At 40.9% G+C, this 23514-nt stretch overlaps 1 protein-coding gene across 1 annotated transcript in view; it reads right to left on the minus strand.

Moving 5' to 3' along the window:
* The window catches only part of FMN1 (formin 1), a 197426-nt gene that overhangs the window by 126645 nt on the left and 47267 nt on the right, over positions 1–23514 (minus strand). The window contains exon 4 of the mRNA XM_054971273.1: positions 3100–3785. Coding sequence (XP_054827248.1) covers positions 3100–3785 — 686 coding nt within the window. The remainder of the gene's footprint in view (positions 1–3099; positions 3786–23514) is intronic.

Here is a 23514-nt window from a genome sequence, read left to right on the forward strand (position 1 = left end):
TAGATGCAGCTATGATGTTTTCTTTTTCTTTTATTCTACTGGGTGAACTGTGCTGTTTTTGGCCACTAGTCTGAATACATACAAACTGTAAAGAAGAAAAAATATATAGGTAGAAAGCAAGCACATTACTTGCTCTAAAAACTATTGACAGGAAGTATTTTCTACTTTAAAAAATGCAGTAGATCATGTTCATTAGTTTACCATCTCCAAAGATCTGTAATCTAATCCTGAAAGTGGGCATTTATTTCTGAAGCTGGGAAAAAACAAGATTATTTAAAATTCCGTATCTCAGCATTCATTGGTAATTCATGGCACTACTAGTGTTGCTCTTTTGCCTTTATTGGCAGTTACTGATCTTTTTCTTCCAGCAGGTGTCACTCACATAACATTTTATCCCTGCCTGTCATTTCATTCCTAGCGCCCAAGTATTATTCTAGACCTGAGATGATTGAACTATAATTCCCTGCTGAAATCCTAATGAGAAAGAAGTACATCATAAACAATATTCAGAAAAGAGTATCAGGTATGGACATGTTTTCTACAGATTCTAATGTACCTTAAAGTAAAGCTAAAAATGTTAATAAGGAAAACATTCTAAAAATGTTTTTAACATTGTTACATGCTTTATTAATGGGGCCATATAAATTGTTTGTGCTCAAATCTGACACAAATGTGTTCTCAAAAGACACATGACTGACAATTGTTTTTAACACTCAGATAATGGAGATGGATCCCATCAGCCTGTTATAAATTGACTCCATAAAGGAAGCCAAAGCCTTCAGTTTGCAAGATCTGAGCAAGGCTGTTAATGATAGAATGTTTTGGAGGTCGTTAATTTATCGGGTCATCATAAGTTGAAAGCAACTCGATGAAATATAACACACACACACACACTGGTTGATATTAGAAGTCATACTGTGATCAGTGGTTGTAGTGAAGAGGGGAATCAGTCTCTTTTGTCAATGGAACCTCAGAAGGGATGTAACTGATAGTCTGTCTGTGGCCAGTTCTACAACAAAGAGCAAATCAGGTCCCAGGAGTATTCTGGACTTCGGGGATTCCATGACACATTCAAATTCTTCCAGAAGAGTTGCACTGCACTTAAGAAGACAATCTGCATAGTAGCCAATTCAATGGATGACTCAACAGCTGGTAAAAAGTGACTTCCATGTATTGTTTTATTGTTTGTTTTGAACTATTTTATGTTTGGATCACAGTTGTCTGAGAGAAAGGCATATAGTTATCAGAACTCAAAGTTAATAAACCATGAATGCATCTAACTCTTTTTAAACACTGGCTTTTAAAAGTCATCGCTAATCACCTCACACTATGGCATTTGCAATGTCTTCCTAAACAGTTATGGTCTTCCAAGTCCATTAAAGTCAATGAGCTTAGAAGGTTGTAAATATGCTTAGGAAACTACAGTTTGTTTCATATGTAGGAAAATACTGTGGCCCTCACTACTTTGTGGGGTTTTCATCTTTGTTTTTGATTTTGTCTCCACAAGTCTAAATGAGTGTGGTGGGAGGACAAGTGTGACAAGTCATGGCGCCACAGTAAATTTTAAGTTGAAGGGGGAGTAATTGGATTTAATGTTGAGGGCCCATACTTCATCTCTGGCTTGGATTAAGTTTTCTGTCTTCAAGACGCCTCAGCCAAATGCTTCTGAGAAGCTTATGAGCAGAGCACGAAGGTAACACGAGTTCTCTCATGGTCCACTCCCAACTTCTGGTACTAATTCATGAGATTCCACTTGGCTCTCATGGCTGATAGGGAAGGTCTTCATGGTCTGAACCAGGGTGGAATTGGAAGCAGGAGTTTTGGAGTGTTGTAGTCAAGGGGAGATGTGGGTAGTGGATTTGTATAGTAAGTGAAACTAGTAATAGCCCTAGTTTGTGGATTCATCAGTCACTGCTAGAGATGGGCATGAACAGGAAAAAAAAAACGAACACGATGTTCATTGTTCACTGCCATCCACGAACAGGGATTCATGAACATCAACGGACATGACATGTTTACAAACATGTTCATAGTTGGAGGTTTGTGGGAGCCAGAATGCCCCCCTTGGGACTTAGCTGAACTGGAGCCAGGGAAAGGAGAGTCCATGGGTCTCCCCCTTTCATGTCATTTTCTCTTCACAGTGGCAAAAACTGGACTGTCTGCTGGAAGCTAATTGAGGAGTTACAAACTGACCTTCCCAATGTCCAATACCCACCAAATTTGCAGGGGAAATAGTCTTCACTGTCTTCTGAAGACCCCCCAACTTTCAGAGAGAATGCACTCCAAGAAAGGCATGATCCATGGGTCTCCCCCTTTCATGTCATTTTCTTTTCACAGTGGAAAAAACTGGACTGTCTGCTGGAAGCTACTTTGAGGGGTTACAAGCCAGAAGGAAAGCCAGAAGGAGTTCAGACAATCCATGCCTATGTTGCCAGGGGAATTGATTGAAAGGTGCCAGGCTGTCTGGCTTTACGAATGTCTGACGAATGACACGAAGAGGGCTTGGAACGAACACATGTTTGCCGGGAGCAGGGCTTCACAAACAGCTTGCTCGCAAACAGCAGATTGGGCTGTTCGTGGCGTTTTTTTGTTCATATTGCTCTTCGTGCCCATCTCTAGTCACTGCTGCACAGGATTTAGTGCTGCCATATGGTTTATGCAGAAAATGGCTGCAGTTGGTGAAATTTGTACCTCTCTGAGTTATATGCAAATAACTTCTAAATTGTATTTATTTGACTAAGCATGAACAAGGGTTAAGCACCTACAGAGCAGAGCTACTGGCTGCTGGGATGCCAGTGCCCTCCTACCATGTCTGGAACCCTGAAAGCTGTTCTCGTACTCTTTTTGTGTAAACCACATCTCTCATTACTCTTCTCTCATTACTCTTTTTGTGTAAACCACAGGGAACAATTCTGCACAGGACCGATGACAGGCCCCTTGAAGAAAATAGCGACAAACTATCTTAAATAAAATAATTTTTCTGCATTTCTACTGTTCCCTTTAAAAAACCAATTTATGCAGTTCACTTTTAGCTCTTTATATCTGAATAAGCACGAAATGCTGCACATAAGTTTCTATAATGTATCAAAATAGCTTTACCTGCAATCTTTGATTTGTATTCTAGTCCAGTACAGTGGCTTCATGGGACAGGTTGGTTCAACAGCAGGTTTTCGAGGACCTTGGTTTGATAATGTGCTCCCAAGAAGGAAATTAGCCCCAGGAGGTGGCGGTGGAGGAGGAGGAGGCAGTCCCCCTCCAGTTGGAGGTGGCCCTGGTGGTGGAGGTGGTAGAAGATGATGAGTCACCAAAGGTACAGGAAGTGGAGGTGGTGGTGGTGGATAGGAGGTTTCAAAGCTTGGTGCTGGAAGAATTGGACCATGTGGAGGAGGTGGAGGAGGAGGTGGAGGTGGTGGCAATGGAGATGGAAACCTTCCTGAGGCATGGCCTGAACTGCATGTTTCCTTATGATCAATTGATGCAGAAATACTATTATTCAAGCAAGATATATTAAGCTTCTTAGGTATTGCTTGGTTATTCTTGGCTGTCCGGTTTTCATCTTCACTTGGCTTTATAAAAGTTTCCCTGTCTGTCTGTATGCATACGTTTCTGTATGTCTTTGGTGGATGGTCATCTTCAGTGGATACACAGGCATCCTTTGCTTCCTCACTTCTCCTGTGTAATATTTTCTCCAGTTCATTTTTTAAATCTGCAATGTCTTCCTCGAGCTTTGCAGTTGACAAAGCATGCTCTCCTCGAATATGAAAGGCTTTGAGTTCAAACTCGGACTGTGAATAGATAATGAAAAGTTATTGTGTGAAAACTATAGTTACAATTGTGAATCTTAACTGACATACTATCTTAGTGTTAAGTTAGATTAGAGGCACATTATGGGAAAGTAGTATGTTACACATGAGAAGAATGAAAATATGGATAGTAAGCAGTGGTAGTTATAGAATTATATACATTTTTAATGAACCATCTCTATACTAGTTACCCTTGTCTCTTAACACTTCAGTTTTGTGACTAACAAGAGGATTCCTAAAATGATTCACAATAGATTGAGGAGATGAACCAAAAGAAACCAGTTATAATCTGCTTCTTCCATGATCATGTCAGGACTACACTTTGGGTGACTCCGTCTGTTGTCATGATGTTTGTGTGCAGAAGGAATGAAAAGGTCACCTATGGTTATTGCCAAGGGTTGTCAACTCTGGACTGTGAAATTTGTAGAGATTTAAGGGTGGAGCCTGGGGAGAATGGAGTTTGGGGAGAGGAGTGGGAGGAACCTAAGAGAGTCACGTCATACAGTCCTCCCTCCAAAGCAGCCATTTTCTCCAGGGAAACTGATCTCTGTTGTCTGGAGATTAGTTATGATTCCTGATCTTCAGAGCCCACCTGGAGACTGGCAACCTTATAATATTGCCCCAAGTGTCTTCTGCCTTAGGCATTCACAGAGTGAAAACAACCTCAAAGAAGTAGAGACAATTCTCAGTTTTCTCTTCCATAAAAAAAATCTGGCACAACGATCAAAAGAGTTTGCTGTGGAGAGTGAACAGTATACTGTCTGTTCCCCCTTAGACTCTATCCTCCCTTGAGCATTCTAGGTGTGGTCCCTTGGTTTATTCATATAATAAAACTTATGAAGGACTACTAAAAATAAACAGACTTATCACTGGTAAATCATCTATTCAGTAACCATGTTCTCTCAGTACCTTTGGCTTCTGTTTTTAGATTTCTGAGCTGTATTTATACAAGCATGACATTCACAAGCACTAAGTAATGACTTGAATGTATGAAATAGGTCTCAGAGATTAAAATCTGCAGACCAAACTTGCACTGAAAACTGTGTAAACTCAGTACCAGATGAATATCTGCAAGAAGAACATTCTAGAGATTATGTCCCATATTGGTCTCTAAGTGCAGCATTTTAACTTATCTATAATCATAAATGCAATTTACTTATGTGGAAAAGGGGAAGTGGAAATGTACATTTATTTTAAACATTACTACAAATTCATCCTTATTTAACATATGGCTTATTATATTTATTGATAGTACAGATTACCACACAGAAAGAAAAGCAGACTTTAATAAGATACAAAAAAACCACCTTATATTGCAATTATTCTTTCCATGTCTTGATATGTAAACCAGAATACTCAAGATTAACAGTGTGCTTGCATTTAGATTGCCATTATTCATTCCATTTTGATCCATTTCAATGTACAATCTTTCAAACCCAACTTTCCCATCCCTGTCCCTGCTCCTCCTGCTAAAAGAGTAATCAGTTAATTAGACAGACGGACGGACGAGTAGATGGACAGACAGATACTTGAGCTCTGAACACAACAGACTAGATGGTAGAACAACATGCAAACTGCTCTTTACATATAGTTCCTCATCTGCCAAGGATTGCCACTTACCAAGTTCTAGTGGTAGAGTTTCTGGTGATACTGTTTGTCTCCCAATACTTGCTCAATGAAGCAGTGTGTGTATGTGGGGGGGCATCAACAGATGCCTCAGAGAGGGTTACCAGGTCCCCTTAGCCTCCTGTAGGAAGCGGGAGAACTGGCACTTACCTTATTGCTGGGCCCATGATGCTCCATGCATCCCCATGCCGGTGCAATGGCATCACTTCCAGGAAGTGATGTCATGGTGCAGGCACAGGGGCACAAGACCGGTTCGCAGCAGGCTGATTTTGGCCTCAAACGGGCCCAAACAGGTCCACTGGGGGCCAAAATCTGCTTCCTGCAAAGTACAGGCATGCTCTCAGAATAGTGCAATGATGTTACTCCCAGGAGTGACGTTGTGCCATCCTGGGAGCGCGCCCAGGAGGCCTGTTCCTGTGCCTTCCTCTCCTGCTGGGCAGGTAAGTGGAGTCAGGGTGGTGGTGGAGGGTGAAAGCGGGGGATTACCCTACCCTTACCAGGAGAACGGGATCCCTAGCCTCAGAACACGAAGTGACTGTCACAATGATGTAGGAATTTCAAAATCTTTATGGTAAAAACCATAGAAATTTTGAAATTCCTAGAGCAACATGATGTCTTGTTCTAAAATAGGAAGTGATGTCTTAAGACTCCACTCCCTCAGTGCTATGAAGAATGAGATCTGACATCCCTACCACCAAAGGATATGTATCAGAAGCTGCTTCTGCATATATATAGATCCTAGCCTAAAGATGAAAGGCCCAGAAAAAGCCAGAAACATTAAAATTTTGAGAATTTAAAAGATTTTTTTCCCTAATGAAAAAATGGGGAATTTGGGGGAGCACTGAAAATGTCCTATGAAATTTTTAAAAGTAAATTAAATTCTTTTTGAGACAAGATATTATTAACTCAAAATGTATACTATGCAAACTGCTAAGGAAGACAATCTGGAATAGTATTATATAATGATAATTCCTGTATACTGTATACATATAACATACTTTCAAGGATATGTTTGTTTAATTAATATATTGTGTCTGATGAAAACATATTGTTTCCAATGCCATAAAGCTTAACTTGATATTCAAATAGATTTGTAGTTCCTGCTTATTTTCTACATTATACACGTTCTTTTGTTTACCACAAAATTTGTTTTCTAAGATCAACTTTGATTTTTTCCTACCTTTCAGATGGTAAAAATTAAGATACATGTGCTAAAGTAAATTCCTTAAATATGCTATTACAGTTTTATATGGTAACAAAGTTATAAATGACTAGCAACAAAGCCCGTTGTGGGTAATAATAAAATAGGCTCTAGAAAGGGGAGGGCGGGCAGGCGGACATTGCTTCCTCCTCCATGACTGATCCCAGCTAGGTGAAGGAGCGGTGGGCATTGCATCCTGGTCTATGCCTGATCCCAGCCGGGTGAAGGCGGGGGGCAGGCATTGCAACCTGCTCCACTCCTTATCCCAGCTGGGTGAAAGGGGGAGTGGGCATTGCCTTCTGCTCCGTGCCTGATTCTGGCCAGGTGAAGGCAGGGAGTGGGAAATGCCACCTACTGTGCTCCTGACCCCAACTGGGTGAATGGGGGACAGGCATTGCCACCTGCTCTGCTCATGTTCCCAGCTGAGCGAAGGTGGGGAGTGGGCATTGCTTCATGTCTGATTCTAGCTGGGTGACGGGGGCAGGCATTGCCACCTACTCCACTACCAATCCCAACTGGGTGATGGCAGGGGATGGGCACCTGCTCCACTCCTGATCCCAGGTGGGTGAAGGCATGTGGCAGGCATTGCCACTTCTCCGTGCCTGATCCCAGGTGGGTGAAGGCAGGGGACGGGCATTGCCACCCTTTCCATTCTTGATCCCAGCTGAGTGAAGGCGGGGACGGGCATTGCCACCTGCTCTATGCCTGATCCCAGCTGGGTGAAGGCAGGGGCGGGCACTGCCGCCTGCTCTGCTCCTGATCCCAGCTGAGTGAAGGGGGTGGGCATTGCCACCTTCTCTGCTCATGATCCCAGCTGGATGCAGGTGGGGAGTGGGCATTGTCACCTGCTCCACTCCTGATCCTAGCTGAGTGAAGGCGGGGGACAGGCATTGCCAACTGCTCCACTCTTGATCCCAGCTGGGTGAAGGCAGGGGGCGGGCATTGCCACCTGCATTCCTCCTTATCCTGGCCTGGGCTTCCCACCGTGGTGTGCTCTCTGGAGGGACAGGCTGACTCACCTGGGTTTCTGTCCACAGCAGCGCCCTCTGGTGGTGCACCAGGGTAGGAAGTGAGTTGTCTAGAATATGCTTACTCTTTTATTTAGCAGGATGCATTTTATTTTATTAAAGAAGTACACTAAGTTTAGGTTCAATAGGACAGCAATTTTTCAATTTTTCTCAAAACGAACCATAAAAAAAATCACTCTTCCATGGCTTCCAAAATTCTAGAACTTTTCATCTCTAGTCTACCTTACCTATATCAAAGCAAAGAAGCAAGATCCATTTTAAAGAAATAGATTATGATATCTCTTTTTCCATATTCTTTAGATTTATTAACATAACCAGATTTTCAGCTATTACAATGCTTGGCCAAAGAGGAGATTAAAAGGGGAGCTCCCTCCCTCCATTTATAGTATTTGCAACTTTTTAAAACCTTTTTGCAAATGTTTCTTTTCTCAATCTGTAGTATCAGTTTAAAAGAGCAAGATTCTTCCTTATGCAATCCAAGCCAAGGATCATATAAGAAACATAATGACATCATACTGAAGTTCAATGGCACCGTAAAGACCAACAAGATTTCCTGGGTATAAGCTTTCAAGAGTCAAGCTCCCTTAATCAGCTCAAAAGCTTATATCCTCAAAATCTTGTTGGTCTTTAATGTGCTATTGAACTGAAATCTGGCTGTTCTACCCCAGACCAACAGGGCTACCACCTCAAACTATAAAGGAGGGAGGAAATAGGGGGTGGGGACACTTGTACCGGCACTGTGCAAGCACACAATGTCACTTCTGGCAGAAGTGGTGTCATTATGTCAGTGTGATGCTCTAGGATTTGGGCAATCCCTCTCCCCCCCCCCATTATTCCCCTGCTGGAATGTGAAGCACCAGTAGGGAATGGTGAATATTCAGTGGGAGGTCTCCCATCACAGCAGAAGACTTGGCCCTCTTAAGTCATCATACAATCAGATTTGGCTATATGACAATGTTATAAAGACAAATAAGAGCAAAGGCAGAAAATATTAAACTCACACAGAAAAAGCTATGACACCATATAACTGTATAAGTAATAAAACTTGGATATGGGATGATACCACAAAAACAAATTCGAGTGAGGACAATGTTTGCACTCTCACTATATATAGGCAAGCAATTTTTGCTGTAACTCATTCCCCACTTACCAATGGCTGGAATCAGGGTAAGGACTAGAGATGGGCACGAACTGAAATATGAACCAAAAGTTGTCACAAATCTGGCCGGTTAGTGGTTCTTGAACCAATGGTTTGTCAGAGCCCATTTCTGATGAACCTGGATGAACTTTAGGCTGGTTCCTTTTGGGTTCATCACTGCAGACAGCCAGGCACCAATCAGTTTCCTAGGCAACCGGAGATGAGCTTTTTGTAGTACAGGTGTGCACCCTGCCACTTTTCAGCTGATGGGAGGGGGATCCCCCATGAGCTGGAAAAAGTGCCAGCGTTTGAAAGGAGCAACAGTTCTCTTGCCTGCAAGAAAAGTGTTGCTGCTTTCAAATGCCAGCTGGAATTTTAAAGTGTTTCAGTATCTGTTCGGCTTCCCATGTTTGCAGAAGTTTGCTTATTCTCTGCTGGGCTTTAAAAGCCAGGAAAGGCTTTGCAAACAGAAAAATACCTAAGCGTTTTGCACAACCCTTTGGAAGCTGCTGCTGCTTCCCTGCCACTTTGTTTCCAAAGGGCTGTGCAAAATGCTTGGTTTTTTTTTCTCTTTGAAAAGCCTGAAACATGCCTTGGAGGGAGGGAAAAGAAGCTACTTAATCCTTTCCTGGCTTTTAAAGCCAAGAGGAAAGTGCAGTAATGTTACAATGTTGCAATGCTACCGCCCAGAGCCCCTGGGGATGGGCGGTATATAAATTGAATAAATGAATAAAATAAATAATGTTACAACATTGCTACACTTTCTTGCCTTTGGAGGAAAAAAAGTGTGTGCGCGCATACCCCAAAGGAGGAAGGGAAAACCAGCCATTTACCCCTTTCCTGGCTTTTAAAGCCAGCAGGGAATAAGCAAACTTCTGCAAACATGGAAAGCAGAACAGCCGGCAGCTTTTTTCAGCTGATGGCGATTCCCCTCCCATCAGCTGAAAAGTGATTGGCATTTAAAAGGGGGAAACCTGAGGCTCACACCCCTAGTCTGCAGACCTTCTGCTGCCCCAGAAATGACATTTTCATGAACCACACAAACTGGTTCAGGAACTGGGGCAAGTTTGTGGTTCATGAAACTGTATGAACCTCGAACCTCCCAGTTTATTCCCACCCCCCCAAGTTTGTGCCCACGTCTAGTAGGGGCTGCATTTTATAAGGGACATTTTTTTTATAACATGTACTTCCTGCATTTCTGTTCAAACCTATGAACTACCCCTATTCTATATTCTAAAAGAGCCTCTAAACATGTCACTGACATTGGGGATAAACACTCTCCTTCTCTAGATATAAATTTGGAAGAATTGCTTCATATATAGGAATTGTATACTGACCCACAGATCATGGAAACTATTCTTTTGTTGATTATTTCACATTACACAGCAGAAAAAGCAATTTACATATACAACAAATTGCTGGGTTTTTCTTTAAATACAAGATTATCCTTGAACAAGGAATACATTTGTTTTGAATTTTAGCAACTACAATAAGAGGCTTAGCAATCCAAGGATAGTTGAATGAAAAGAAATACCTTATGCCAACTTCCTTAAAAATCAAAATTCCTTTCTTCAGACACCTCAGTCATCATAATCTGGTACATATGCTGTATTAATATTGTTTTCAAGGACAGGCATTTTGTATTTATTGTTAATGCACTAAACTGAGCATAAAATAATTCAAGACATGACACACATAAAAATTCCCAGGATGTTAAAGCATTTGTTTTCTTTAAGAGGTGTCGGTAGAATCCAAATGTTTGTGTGAATGGACATAATTTCACTTGGCAATTGCAGCAACAGAAGACCAACTGACAGTGTCAAATTAATGAAATACTATTTATAATTAGAAGTGTGCATTCTGGAAAATATACAGAAAAATCATTGTTTTGCATCATTATGGGGACTTTCCAGAATGGTTACACAAATCTGGGATTCTTGGGCATTATGAAAAACAGCTCCCCTCCCCAAAGGAGTCAGATGCTTCCCAGTATCATCATCGTCGTCGTCGTTGTCATGCACCTTGTTTTTCTTTGATACTCCAAATTTTATAGGCTGTGGCCCAGAGAATACGGATCCTGGCTGGCAGAGCTGTAGTTCTCATGTGTCCCTTCTCCTTCCCTCCCTCCTTCATGGGGATGGGGCCCTTCTTTCCTCTGCAAGTAGGATAACTGTGGGGAGCTTGTTCAGATATTCACTGAATTGGACCCCCTGATCCGATTTACTTGAAACTTGTTGGTTCATTAGTCATCAGGCAGCACTAGCTCCCCTACAATTTTGGTAACATTTGGTACCAATTTTGGTACCATTTGGTTGAAAAAGTATCACTCCAGCCCCTACACCAAAGTCCCTCACAGAGAACAGAGCTTTGGATCTTCTTCCTTATTTTGTGAAAGGAAACAAACAGACCACAACAAGGAAAGATGGCAAATGCACAATTTTCAGTGGATTTTTTAATTTTTTTTTAAAATTTATTTAATCACATTTATAGACCTCCCTCACCATCAGATGGGCTGAGGGCGGTTGAACAACAGTTTAAAACAGTAAAAACATTATAAAAACATTAAAACGTTATATCAAAACAATTAAAATTGGCGGGTATAAAATATTAAAATACAGCATTTTCCTGCATGGGTGGTGGAAGGTCTTCAGTGGTATGGCCGGCGAGAGGACAGCCTAGCCCCCACCAAATGCCTGGTGGAACATCTCCATCTTGCAGGCCCGGCGGAAAGGTAACAAATCCTGCCGGGCCCTAGTTTCCTCAGACAGAGAGTTCCACCAGGTCGGAGCCAGAACTGAAAAGGCCCTGACTCTGGTAGAGGCCAGGCGGACCTCCCTGGGGCCAGGGACCATCAGCAACTTCTTAGTGGCTGATCGAAGCGACCTCCGGGGACTGCCGCCAGTCAGTCACTGTAAGAGTAGGAAAATGAAATGACTGTGACAAGTTTTTTAAAAAATGCCAGTGGCTGGTTGGTGCTCTCCTGCTAGGATGCTGCTTGACTGCCACTCTCTCCCCCTTGCTCAAGAAATCTGTAGAGAAAAGTGTGTCTGTACTGAGAGGAACCTACTCCAAGGGTCTGTAAAATAGAACCACTTTGTTGAATCTGCTTGAAACTTAAATTAGAAGGAAGACTCTGTGCTGTGCAACTTTGGTACTATTACCTTTATAAATAGTTGTCTCGGACCCTCAAATACATTCTCCATTGAAAATAATGTTCCCAAAACTCTAGAACCCCAAAAAACACACAGATTTGAATCATGAACCAGTAATGTCTGACCTGAAAATCAGCAAATTTCCCTCCCAAATCCTGGATACAAAATTATAATGAATTTTTTCTCAAAGTACACTCCTCTTAGTAACAGAATCATGGAAAAACATGAAATTGACTGATTTAAACATTACATTTACAGACTAAATTTTTGCAAGCATCCCTACCCAATATCATTTACATCTAAAAATTAGGGTTACTAGGGTATGTAGGAATGAGTCACTAACAGAATTTCAAAAGTTGTGACATTGCATTGGTTGTGATAAGCAACTTTTTATTCCTTTAGGGTATTCATGAGCATTATTGAGCTGTCAGTGCATTCGTCTTTAAAAATTATCCATGAAATTTGATTGGTTAAAGAGCAGCGGGGCTCTAATCTGGAGAACCAGGTTTGATTCCCCACTCCTCCACTTGAAGCCAGCTGGGTGACCTTGGGTCAGTCACAGCTTCTAGGAGCTCTCACAGCCCCACCCTCCTCACAGGGTGATTGTTGTGGGGATAGTAATAACATACTTTGTAAACCGCTCTGAGGGGGCGTTAAGTTGTCCTGAAGGGCAGTATATAAATTGAATACTATTATTATTATTAAAAGTGCAGTTACCAGCTCTTTGTATTTAATGAGCAACAAAACCCTGTTTACTTGACAGGTATTTTGTGCTTGAGTGTCCAGAGCAAGGTCCAAATATCTATTACACAGCAGCTCTCTAAAAAAGTGACATTCCCAAGCAGTGACTTTGGTGGGCTATGACATAGACTTCTGTAAATCCAAGATACTATGGGTTTGCAGAATAATTATTTTTCTTTTTCTTTCTTTCTTTCATAAAAATTGGGGGTTAAGTTATTCTCAAAGTAATAAAAGTGATGTGCATCCAGAGCTATTGTGAAAAAAAGCTGGAATGACATTTTGGGGTACTGTGGAAATTCAAAACTATACCAGTGCTGTGATGAGCAGGAGGGGGGAATCCAGTAGGGAGGGAAGCTAATGAAGGTTGCAGGCCAGGGAAATAGAGCCACCAAGGGGTCAGGAGGCAGCCGCCAAGAGGAGAGGGAAGGAAGCTTAGCTTGCCAACTTCAAGTTGGGTAATTCCTGGACATTTGGGGGCAGATCTCTGGAAGGGTGGAGTTTGGAGAGGGAAGCTCAGCAAAGACCTTCCAATGATGTTATTTTCTCCATGGAAACTGATCATTGTAGTGTGGAGATCAGTTGTAATTCTGGGATATCTCCAGAACCCACCTGAAGGTTGGACACAGAGCCAGATGGGGGAAGGTGGAACCAAAGGCAGTGGAGGGAAATGGGAGTCCACAAGAGTTGGGTGGAAAGTGAGAGCTAGAGCCAACAGGGAGGAAGCAGGGGCAAGGTTCAGTGGGTAAAGTGAACTGGTAAGGGGGCAAAGAGAGCCATTGTAAAGAGAAAGGTGGTAGTGATAGGAGAATGGATTTTCCCCTCCTCAAAATTCCCTATTTATTTTCAACTACTGTTTAAAATGACTCCTCTACAAAATATTATATATGTGTATAAACAAGTAAAGAGAAAATGGTGGGAAATCCTTTACTTTAAGAATTCTTTAAGAATAAAAGGCTATCATTAGGCTTTCTTCAAATGGCAATATTTAAAGAAATATGAACAGTAAAAGAAGTATAGGGAAGGGGGAAATAACACACAATAAATTAAAATAGAAGTGAGAAACACATTAAAGGGGATCTGACTCTCTCAACCTAATTTGTGAACTAATTTTAGGAATTCAGATCCAAGGGCAAAATTGGCCTAAGTCTGGTCTTGCCAAAGGGTGAATATACAACTATCAAACCATGAAAGCAACTATATTGCCATCAGAAAGGACAAGAAGAGAGAGAAGCTTGGGAGAAATATTGCTGCCAGTTGCAACTTCTGAGCTGAGATTCCTACCTCTCTGTTTTTAGGTATAAATCTTGGGAATGGCCAGAGGCACGAGCTGTTGGATATGAACCAAAGAATTTTTAGTCTTTGGCTCTTAACCTGTGGCTTATGTCCTGGAGCCTTGGATGAAATGGCCCATTGGATCTAGGACTGGCCCAAAATATGCCAGTTACTGTTTTTTTTAATTAGCTTAAATTGTATTAAATTTATTTTTCTCTATTATTAGAACCCGCGTTGGATCTGGTTGGGGAGAAAAATGGTGAATAAATATTTAAGTACAATAAAGAAAAAAAGGGGAAAGAAATCAGTAGGGTTGCCAGGTCCCATTACCCTCTCTGCGGGGGGTGGGGGGGTAGGGGTGAACCTAGTACTCACCTGAAGATGTTTTCACATGTGCAAAGTGTGCATGTGCTCCCAGCGGGTGTGATGATGACACTTCCAGAAGCGACATCATCATACCTGATGGCAAGCTTGTTGCCACGCTTCACAGGAGCCAATTTTGGTCCCTGTGAAGTATGGAAGCATGTGTAACATTGGGTGCAATGATGCCGCTTCTGGAAGTGATGTCATTGCGGCCAGCAGGAGCATGCCTGCTGTGTGCTGGCCCACGAGGTTTTTTTGCCTCCTGGGCCCATTCCCTGGGGTCTTCCCCCCGCCCACTCACCAGGTGAGTGGTGAGAGGGGGGCAGAGGCTGGGAGCAGAGTATCCTTCTGGCAGCCCTGGAAATCAAGGACTGATAAATTCCATCATGTTTATGAATGATCAAAGATCTGTGGTGAGCAGATTAAAATCAATTAATAATTAAGATGTGCAGTTGCAGATAGATGATTATGAGTGCTGAAGGTAAGTGATGTAAGGATATATTGTAAAAATTCTAAGCCCTTGTGTTAGGGTGGGAAATATAAAGAACACAGCTGTAAACTATTTGACTCCTATTGCCTACAATGAAGTTCAATGTTGGAAACCAAGATTTTTTTGTCATTTTTTTCAGGTATTGTATGGAAGTTGCTAGCCTGAGACTAGGTCTCTCAGTTACAAGATTAGGAGGATAACACAGGTAATGACAGTAAAGTGGAATGACATCAGAGATATTTAACATGTCCTTTGGGTAAACTGTAGAGGCGGGCATGAACCAAAATACTAACCAAAGTTCGTCACAAACCGGGCTGATTCATAGTTCATGAACCAGTGGTTTGTGGGGGCTCATTTCTCATGAACCGTGACAAATTTTAGCCCAGTTCGTTTGGTTCATATTTCAGTTCATCATAGCAGACAGCATGGCGCCGATCAATCAGTTTCCTAGGCAACGGGGGGGATGGGCTCTCTGCAGACCTTCTACTGACTTGGAAGTGACATTTTCTCGAACTGAATGAACTGGTTTGTGAACCAGAGTAAGTTTATGAAAGTTTGTGGTTTGTGAAACGTGACAAACCATGAACCACATGGTTCAGAATTTTCCTGGTTCATGTCCATCTCCAGTAAACTGGGTGCTTCAAATGTATGTTGAAAATGTGCTAAACAAGAAGGGATATTTTTCATATGTGGTGGACATGTAAGAAAGCAAAGCATTTCTGGTTGCAGATACAATCATCGATTCAGAAGATTTTGAAGATTAGAATCCAGTTGAAATCAGAGGGTTTTTGGAGGGGGAATAATGGACAGCCAGTTGGAAAGAAGCTTTGGAACTTTGTTTTTATATTTGATTACAGCGGCAAGAGTACTCTATGCACAAAAGTGGAAAACTCCAACATTGCCTACAGTGGAGGAATGGTAGATAAAAGTATTGGAATTTGCGTCAATGGCAAAACTTACTTCACTGATTAGGGAAAAGACATTAGTTACATTTTTGACAGAATGGAAACCATTTACAGACTTTTTACATGAAATGGATAATAAGGACGTGATGACATCTGGATTTATGGATTAAGAACCATGAACATTAGAAAAAGAGGGCTTATGTTTAATTTAGAATGAATACCTTTTACAAAACACACAACAAAATGAATCCATTCAGGATCTTCTATGGAATAAACAACACGTCCGCCCCACAAACACTAAACAAAACATCTTTTTTACAGCTATCCTAAAAGTATGGGATGCTTATAGAAATAAAATCACCCCCAAATATTCCAGGTTCTCTTCTTTTCTTTTTCAGGATTGGTTTCCACCGAGTCTCTCACCCGCATTCACTAAAAAATGGAACCAAAACAACATAACAAGGCTAACTGATAATGCCTCCCGAGAAGGCTTATTAGATAAACCAGAATTGGAGCAAAAAATTAATAGTAATATATCATGGTTTATTTATTTTCAATTAAAGAATCTAGCCTCTTCTATAAACTTAAAGGAGATTATGAAACAACCAAAGACTGCATTTGAACAAATTATAGATAGGAAAGGTCTTTCAAATAAAGGAGTAATCTCCAAAATTTATAATATTTTGCTACAAAACATTAAACTTAAAACCTTAACATATCAGTCAAAATGGCACCAAGACTGTGACAAAATATTATCAAAAGAACAATGGGAAATATTATGGTCCTCTAAAATATTTAATTCATCAACAGTTAATATTAAACTACAGTTCTATAAGATATTAACAAGATGGTATCTTACACCCAAAAAATTAGCAGTTATTTACTCTCACAGTTCATCTTTATGTTGGAAAGGATGTGGTGATACAGGATCATATATACATTGGTGGTGGAAATGTCATTACATACAAGAATTCTGGAATACAATCTTGCACCAAATATTTTTGTTAACTGGCTACAAAATACCAAAGAAACCTGAGCTGATATTTCTGAATCAATGGGATGATATAGAGCTCCCAGCAATTCGACGAGACCTGATCAATATCTTCTTAATGGCAGCAAAAATTTTAATTGCTTTAAAATGGAAATCACATACTGTACCGACAATTACCGGTTGGTATTCTAAAATATGGGACCATTTTTTATTTGAAAAAATTAATGATGGAATCTATCAAGCTGAAAATTTCCCCCAAACAACAAATATTATGGAAAAATGGTTCCCCTTTTTTGAATACATTTCTAAAGAAAATCTATATCCTCCCAATAAAATATACCAAACAATCCTGAATCTATAATCCAAAATATATCAGATCATTCAACTTGAATTTGTCTTTCCGTGTTTTACCTTTCTCTATTATGTAGTTTTTAACAATTTACCCATGTTGTATTCATATTGTAAACAGTTTTGTTAATAATTGAAATAAATTTTTTTTAAAAAAAAAAGAATAAATGAGATTCTGAAAATATCTATATTTGTGGCGGAGAAAATTTGAACTCAATCTGTAGTTTAGTTTAAGGGCTTCTTTTTCTGTTTTCTTTTTTCACTTGTCTGTATTGCTAGTGTGTCTTTTTTAGAATGTTTTTTATCCTCTATGTTTGTTGTCCATAGCTTTTATGTTATTGTTTATAGTTTAAATAAAGAAAAATTCTAACTAAAAAAAACCAGAATGTGTTCCTACCTGCCCATGTCCCTTTTATCCCAGAGAACACGTGTCCTGTAGCTAGTCCATACACGTGTGGGGTAACTAGTGTCACAGTTGTGAGTGTCCAGAGGCATAATCATCGAGTTGCCATTGCAGAGCATCAATTCTGAGCAGCTTCTGCTTCCGTCTCGCCTATTTTTGCCCTTAGATCCGGCTGACCTCTCAACTGTTTTGCTCTTAATCTGGCATTTTTTAAATTCTCCCATTTTCTAGTTGACACCGCCCTCTCCCTACTCCTCCTTCCTGCAACATCTTCGGTTGAGACAAGGAGGAGGTTGGAAGAAAGATCGTGGCAACATGATTAAGCATCTGAGCAAAAGTTCAGAAACATACTTGATACATAACAACAACAACAACAACAACAACAACAACATTCGATTTATATACTGCCCTTCAGGATGATTTAACACCCACTCAGAGTGGTTTACAAAGTATGTTATCATTATCCCCACAACAAAACACCCTGTCAGGTGGGTGGGGCTAAGAGAGCTCCTAAAAGCTGTGACTGACCAGAGGTCACCCAGCTGGCTTCAAGTGGAGGAGTGAAGAATCAAACCTGGTTCTCCAGATTAGAGTTCTGTGCTCTTAACCACTACACCAAACCTGGAAAAGACTTGGAGGGGGAGTACTCATTCTCCACTTCAGCTCGGCAGTACAGAGCAAATTGGGTAAAATTTGGCCATTGTTTACAATGGGAAACGCGATTTGGGGCTTTCCGAGGGTCTGGGGGCATTTTAGAACTGAATTTGACCATATTTTCTGGTGACCTACTTCTAGCTGTTCCATAAAGACTCCCCAAGTTTCATGAAGATTGGACTTTGAGGGGGCCATTTTATGGGCCCCAAAAGAAGGTGCCTCCAACCACCTCTAATTTCCATTATTCCCTGTGGGGAAAATTAAGGGAGCTATCCAGGGGGATGGGGGTGGCATTTAGCAAGCAAAATCCATCAAATTTGCAGGGGAACTAGTCCTACATGTAGCCTAAATACCTTCCCCTAAGTTTCAGGGAGATTGGACCCCAGGAAAGGAATCATCTATAGGTCTTCCCAGTTGCTGTCATTTTCTCTCCACAATAGGAAAAAAGGGGTAGCTGAGGCCACCTACTTTGGGGGGACATAAATTGGCTACCCAAGGTCCAATCTACCTGAAACTTGGAGAGTCTTTAGAGGACAGTTAGCAGTAGGTCCCCTGAAAATGTTGTAAATTTATTTTGCAAATGCCACCCCCATCCCCCTGGATAGCCCCCAGTTTTCCCCATAAGTAATAATGGAGATCGGAGGTGGTGGGGACAAACAGATAGGAAAGAGTTGATTCTGACTGACAGCAAGAAACGCCCCAGCAGCTCCTGAAGTGGGGACTGCCCTCCCCCTTTGCATAGATGCCCCCCTTCCTGGAGGGCTGAGCTACAAGATCTCAGCCAAGGTGTCAAACTCCCATTTTTAGCCCTCCTCCCAGGAAACCCAGTGGGTTTTTTTTCTCTCTGATACGTCCAATTGAGTAAACAAGTCTCCCTCTCAGAAAAGCTGCAGAGGAAGGTTTGAGCATGCATGAAGAGAAGGTGCATCATGGGAGGAATGGGGAAGGAACTCGTGCCAATCCAAGCACAGGATCAAGTGCAGTGTGGCTGTGGTGTGCGAGTGAACAGGAAAGCAATGGGGAAACATGTGTAAGTGCATTCACGTTCCGTATGCCTGTCATTCATCTTGTGTAGTTTGGCTCTGACTGGGACCTTAATCAGGTTGCCACCCCATCTAGCCTCAGATTGCGGGGGCACCTGAAGCAGGGCCTATGAAGATGACCAGAGTGACTGCGTAGGTTCTTATGGGAGTATAGGGCTTGAATTGTGCTGGGACACAAATTGGGAACCAGCATAGGAGGACCAAACTGACCAATGCATATTCCTTTGTCCAGTTACCTATTCTAGGCAACATTTGTTACTAGGAAGCTTCTAGACAACATATTTGTTCATTATACACATGCAGTAGAATGCGGTGGTAGAATGGAGGATTACTATCAAACAATTATCCTACCCCAAGTCCCATTCTTTGCTATCATCTTCTTTGACAGGCATGATTTTCTTTGGCTGAGAAGAAATGGTTTTGCTTCAGTTATCAAGCCCAAAGTGGGGTTGTATTGGCAAATCTGCTACAGTCCTAGATCTGTGGACGTGGAAATGCGAGCATTTACTCGAGGAAGTCTCGGTTGCCTAGAGCATCAGTTCTTTATACCCCCATGGTTCCCAATCAGAAGGGAAGGATAGCCATGTCATCGAGTTTGCAGCTGTCCTGAGGCACAAAGAACCCCCTCCTGGCTTGTGACACCCTTCAGAGTCAGGGACAGATATGTCGTTTACCCATACCACAATTCACACTGATGAACAGCACATGGGTCCCTAGGGCAAAAGCATTTTACCGAAAGAAAGAAAAAAAGCAAACCAGAATGCTCAGCTTTATTTCAGATATTCAATGGGATGCAATTACAAAGAAATTCTATCTTGAGAAAACTGTTGCAACCTAGTATTAATGAGCAGTCTTCGTGGATCATTAATCTTATGCAGCCTGTGCTAGCTTCAGCAGCACATATACTAAAATCTTACTGCAGCCTGACAAGTTTTTTTGTTCAAAGAGGGTGAAAAACTAAAAAACAAACAAACCAAGAAGACGATATAGCCAAAACAAGTTGCAGGAGGAGGTTCAATGACATGGTCAAACCAGAAATGTTGTATGGATCTAATAAGAAAACAGGGCATACTTGAGAGTGAATTGTCTCTGATCTTGGAGAATGTTTTTGGACACCTAGCAGCACTTTTATTGCTGTAGCTGATTAAAATGAAAAGCCTCACAACTAAAATGTTCTTTTTGATGAGGTTTTTTTTGCCATGAACTATAGACCTTATAGTCCAGTGGGACCGAAATCCTTTGATCCTCTGTAGTCACATAAATTCAAGGCTATAAAACAGCATTGGTTTTGATTTTATTAGTGTGGCTGATGCCCGACTTGTAGTGTTGCTTATAAGGCAACCTGGAATCTACCTCTCAATTTTCTCCATCATGATTTCTGAATATGAAACAATTTGTATTGTTAAGAGAAAGAAAGAAAGAAAGAAAGAAAGAAAGAAAGAAAGAAAGAAAGAAAGAAAGAAAGAAAGAAAGAAAGAAAGAAAGAAAGAAAGAAAGAAAGAAAGAAAATGTTTTTTTTTCAGCCAAAATATATCTATTGTAAACAACTCAAAGCATCCATGGAAACAAAACTATTTTGGTTTGGGTCTGGTTCAGTCAGACCAAAGGTGTCTCAGTTTGGTTCAAATGCAGACCAATAAATGTTCAGCAACAAAACTGAAATAAAAGCAAAAGAAAAGCTGTGTTGGTCTGCAATAGAACAGCAGGATTTGAGTCCAGTAGCACCTTAGAGACCAACAAGATTTTCACGATATAAGCTTTTGAGAGTCAGCTTTTTGAGAATCAGAGCTCCCAAAGAAAGGAGCTCTGACTCTCAAAAGCTTATACTCTGAAAATCTTGTTGGTCTCTAAGGTGATGCTGGATCCTGCTAACCATTTTCTTGATCACCAACATGCTGCACCCACGATGCACACTATTTGATTCTCTCTGTCTTGGCAGTAGAAAAGAGCAAGTCCAGTAGCACCTATAAAACTAATGAAATTTGTGGCAGGGTATGAGCTTTCCTGAGCCACAGCTCAGTTCTTCAGATACGTGGCTCACAAAAGCTCATACCCTACCACAATTTTTGTTAGTTTTATAGGTGCTACTGGACTCTAGCTCTTTTCTACTGCTACAGACGGATTAACACAGCTACCTATCTTGATCTATCTCTGTCTTGGTGCATGCTTAGACACTGGGAAGCTTCTTCCCTTGGCATGGGCCAAGCCACCACCTAAATAGCATGCCTGTAACTGAATTCCCTTTTTAAATACATATGTACACGTATTATTAACTTGTGCTAGTTGTTATTAAATCCAAATGAGAACAGTGTTGTAGTAATAGGGATGTGATGCTCTGACAAGACTCTAGGGTAAGTGTCTTCCTTTGAGAAAGCCTCAAAATGTCGCTCCAGCCACACTTGTAATGTGCCATTAAAAGGGGAGAGGCTCTGTTTTGATGAACTGTGCTCACTTATTGGACATCTTGACTGTCCTGTAAGTTGATGGGTTGGATCCCAACTGTTGAGCATAGAGTTCTGTTTATGGAATGGGGCTTTTGTGCTTTCTCCCTCATATCCCACATAAAGATGTACCTGAGGGTCTGGGGAACAGAATGGGATATGGTATGGGGGCTGCAGCAAGAAGAGGGACACTGGTGAATACCTTTCATTTGCCCAAGGTTGCCTTTAAATCTAAGCCTTTTTGTTTTGCTCTGCTTACAACTTTTGTATAAACTGTTAATGGCAAAATCTCATCTTGGTTAGGCTTATGAGTTCCAACAATACCCTGACCTGTCCTTTTACAGTGGAGAGAAAGTAAAGTCTAATCCAAGATGTACTACAAATTTATTTGAATGTGGTATCTCTCTGGTATCACAATTAAAATGCTGGTTTAGTGTTAGGAAGGGAATAGGGAGACACTATATTTAAATACGACAGCCTGAATCAGATATTACTTTCTCCCCTGCAGTGAAGGGGTGGAAGAGGACATCCAAAAACCCAAGACTCCAAGACTTTGAGTTTTAAGTAACAATTTCCTCTGATCATCAAAGGAGTTAGAGAATCATGTAAACCTCCTAAAGCCCATTTACTACATCTCAGAGCATGCCACATTACTTCGTTATTCATTCTAAGATGAACTGGAAGAAAGAGCCAATATTTTGTATAAAAATGACTGTTTCCTAATAGCATCAAGATGTTTTCAGTATGCCTTCAATGGCAAGTGTATATACTAGAAGTCTAGTCATGCAAGCAGCTCAGCTGTCCACTTTGATAATGAGATTTGTACTGAAACCCTATTTCAGTCATCAAAAATACTCTGCAAAATGGAATACATGAAACTAGATATGCTTGTCTAGAGTAAATGGGATGCTTTAGAACCATAGCAATTCCATTACAGTTTGCATCTTTTAATATCTAAAGATTTCCTCTTGGCAATCTTTCTTTGCTCCTGATTCCTTACAGTTCTTAAAGATACAATAAATGAGGAAAAAAATAAACTCTGATTTGTTCAGTACAAAATGAATCATGGTAAACCAGTGATTTCACAAATAATTTGTAATCAGTGCAGAGTTACAGGCTCCTAAATCACTTTCAATTCATTATCGTTTAAGAAAAGATAGCCCTACTTCAGATGCGCAATGGCATTTTACATTCAGCGTGGGTTTTTTCATTTTTTAGAAATGTTCAGCATTCTTATTTTTGGTACAAGACAGTAGATCAAAAGAAGCAGTTTATGTTAGTTAAAAACTAGACAGCCTAATAATACATGAAAGTAGATCCGATTTTGTTCAATGGGACTTAGTCCCTGGTTAGTGGAATCCTACACAGAGTTACTCCCTTCTAAACCTATTTATTTCAATAGAAAAGTGTAATTCTTGTTAGGATTACATCATTGGTACTGGAGTATTCAACTACTATGCAGAAAACATAATATCTGAGTTCTGTGCATATTTATTTAGAAGTCATATAGATTTCAGTGAAATATAATTCCAAATACATACATTACAACAGTCCAGCCCAAACACAACAGCAATACTACTTAATGTATAGGATGGGAAATACCAGAGTATCACTAGCCGGCTCCCCAAGGTAGCCACAGCTTGGAGCTGGTCATGCTGAGCTTTGGAGGTGTTCTGTGCACTTCCAAACAAAATGTGAAATCAGAGAGAGGATCAAGCTCCTCTGCTGTCAGGGACAGGGAGTCGTAGGACGATCACCCAAACCAGCCAAAGTATGTGAACCCCCCCAGAGACATGCCACCAAACCATCACTCAACATTTTATCTTGATGCTGTAGTGATATTACAATACCACTGCAGACAAATACAAAATCCCAGAAGCTCAGTCAAGTGAGTGCTACAGGCATGCAAAATATT

The sequence above is a fragment of the Eublepharis macularius genome, chromosome 2 (genome assembly GCF_028583425.1).
Source record: "Eublepharis macularius isolate TG4126 chromosome 2, MPM_Emac_v1.0, whole genome shotgun sequence".
Classification (NCBI taxonomy): domain Eukaryota; kingdom Metazoa; phylum Chordata; class Lepidosauria; order Squamata; family Eublepharidae; genus Eublepharis; species Eublepharis macularius.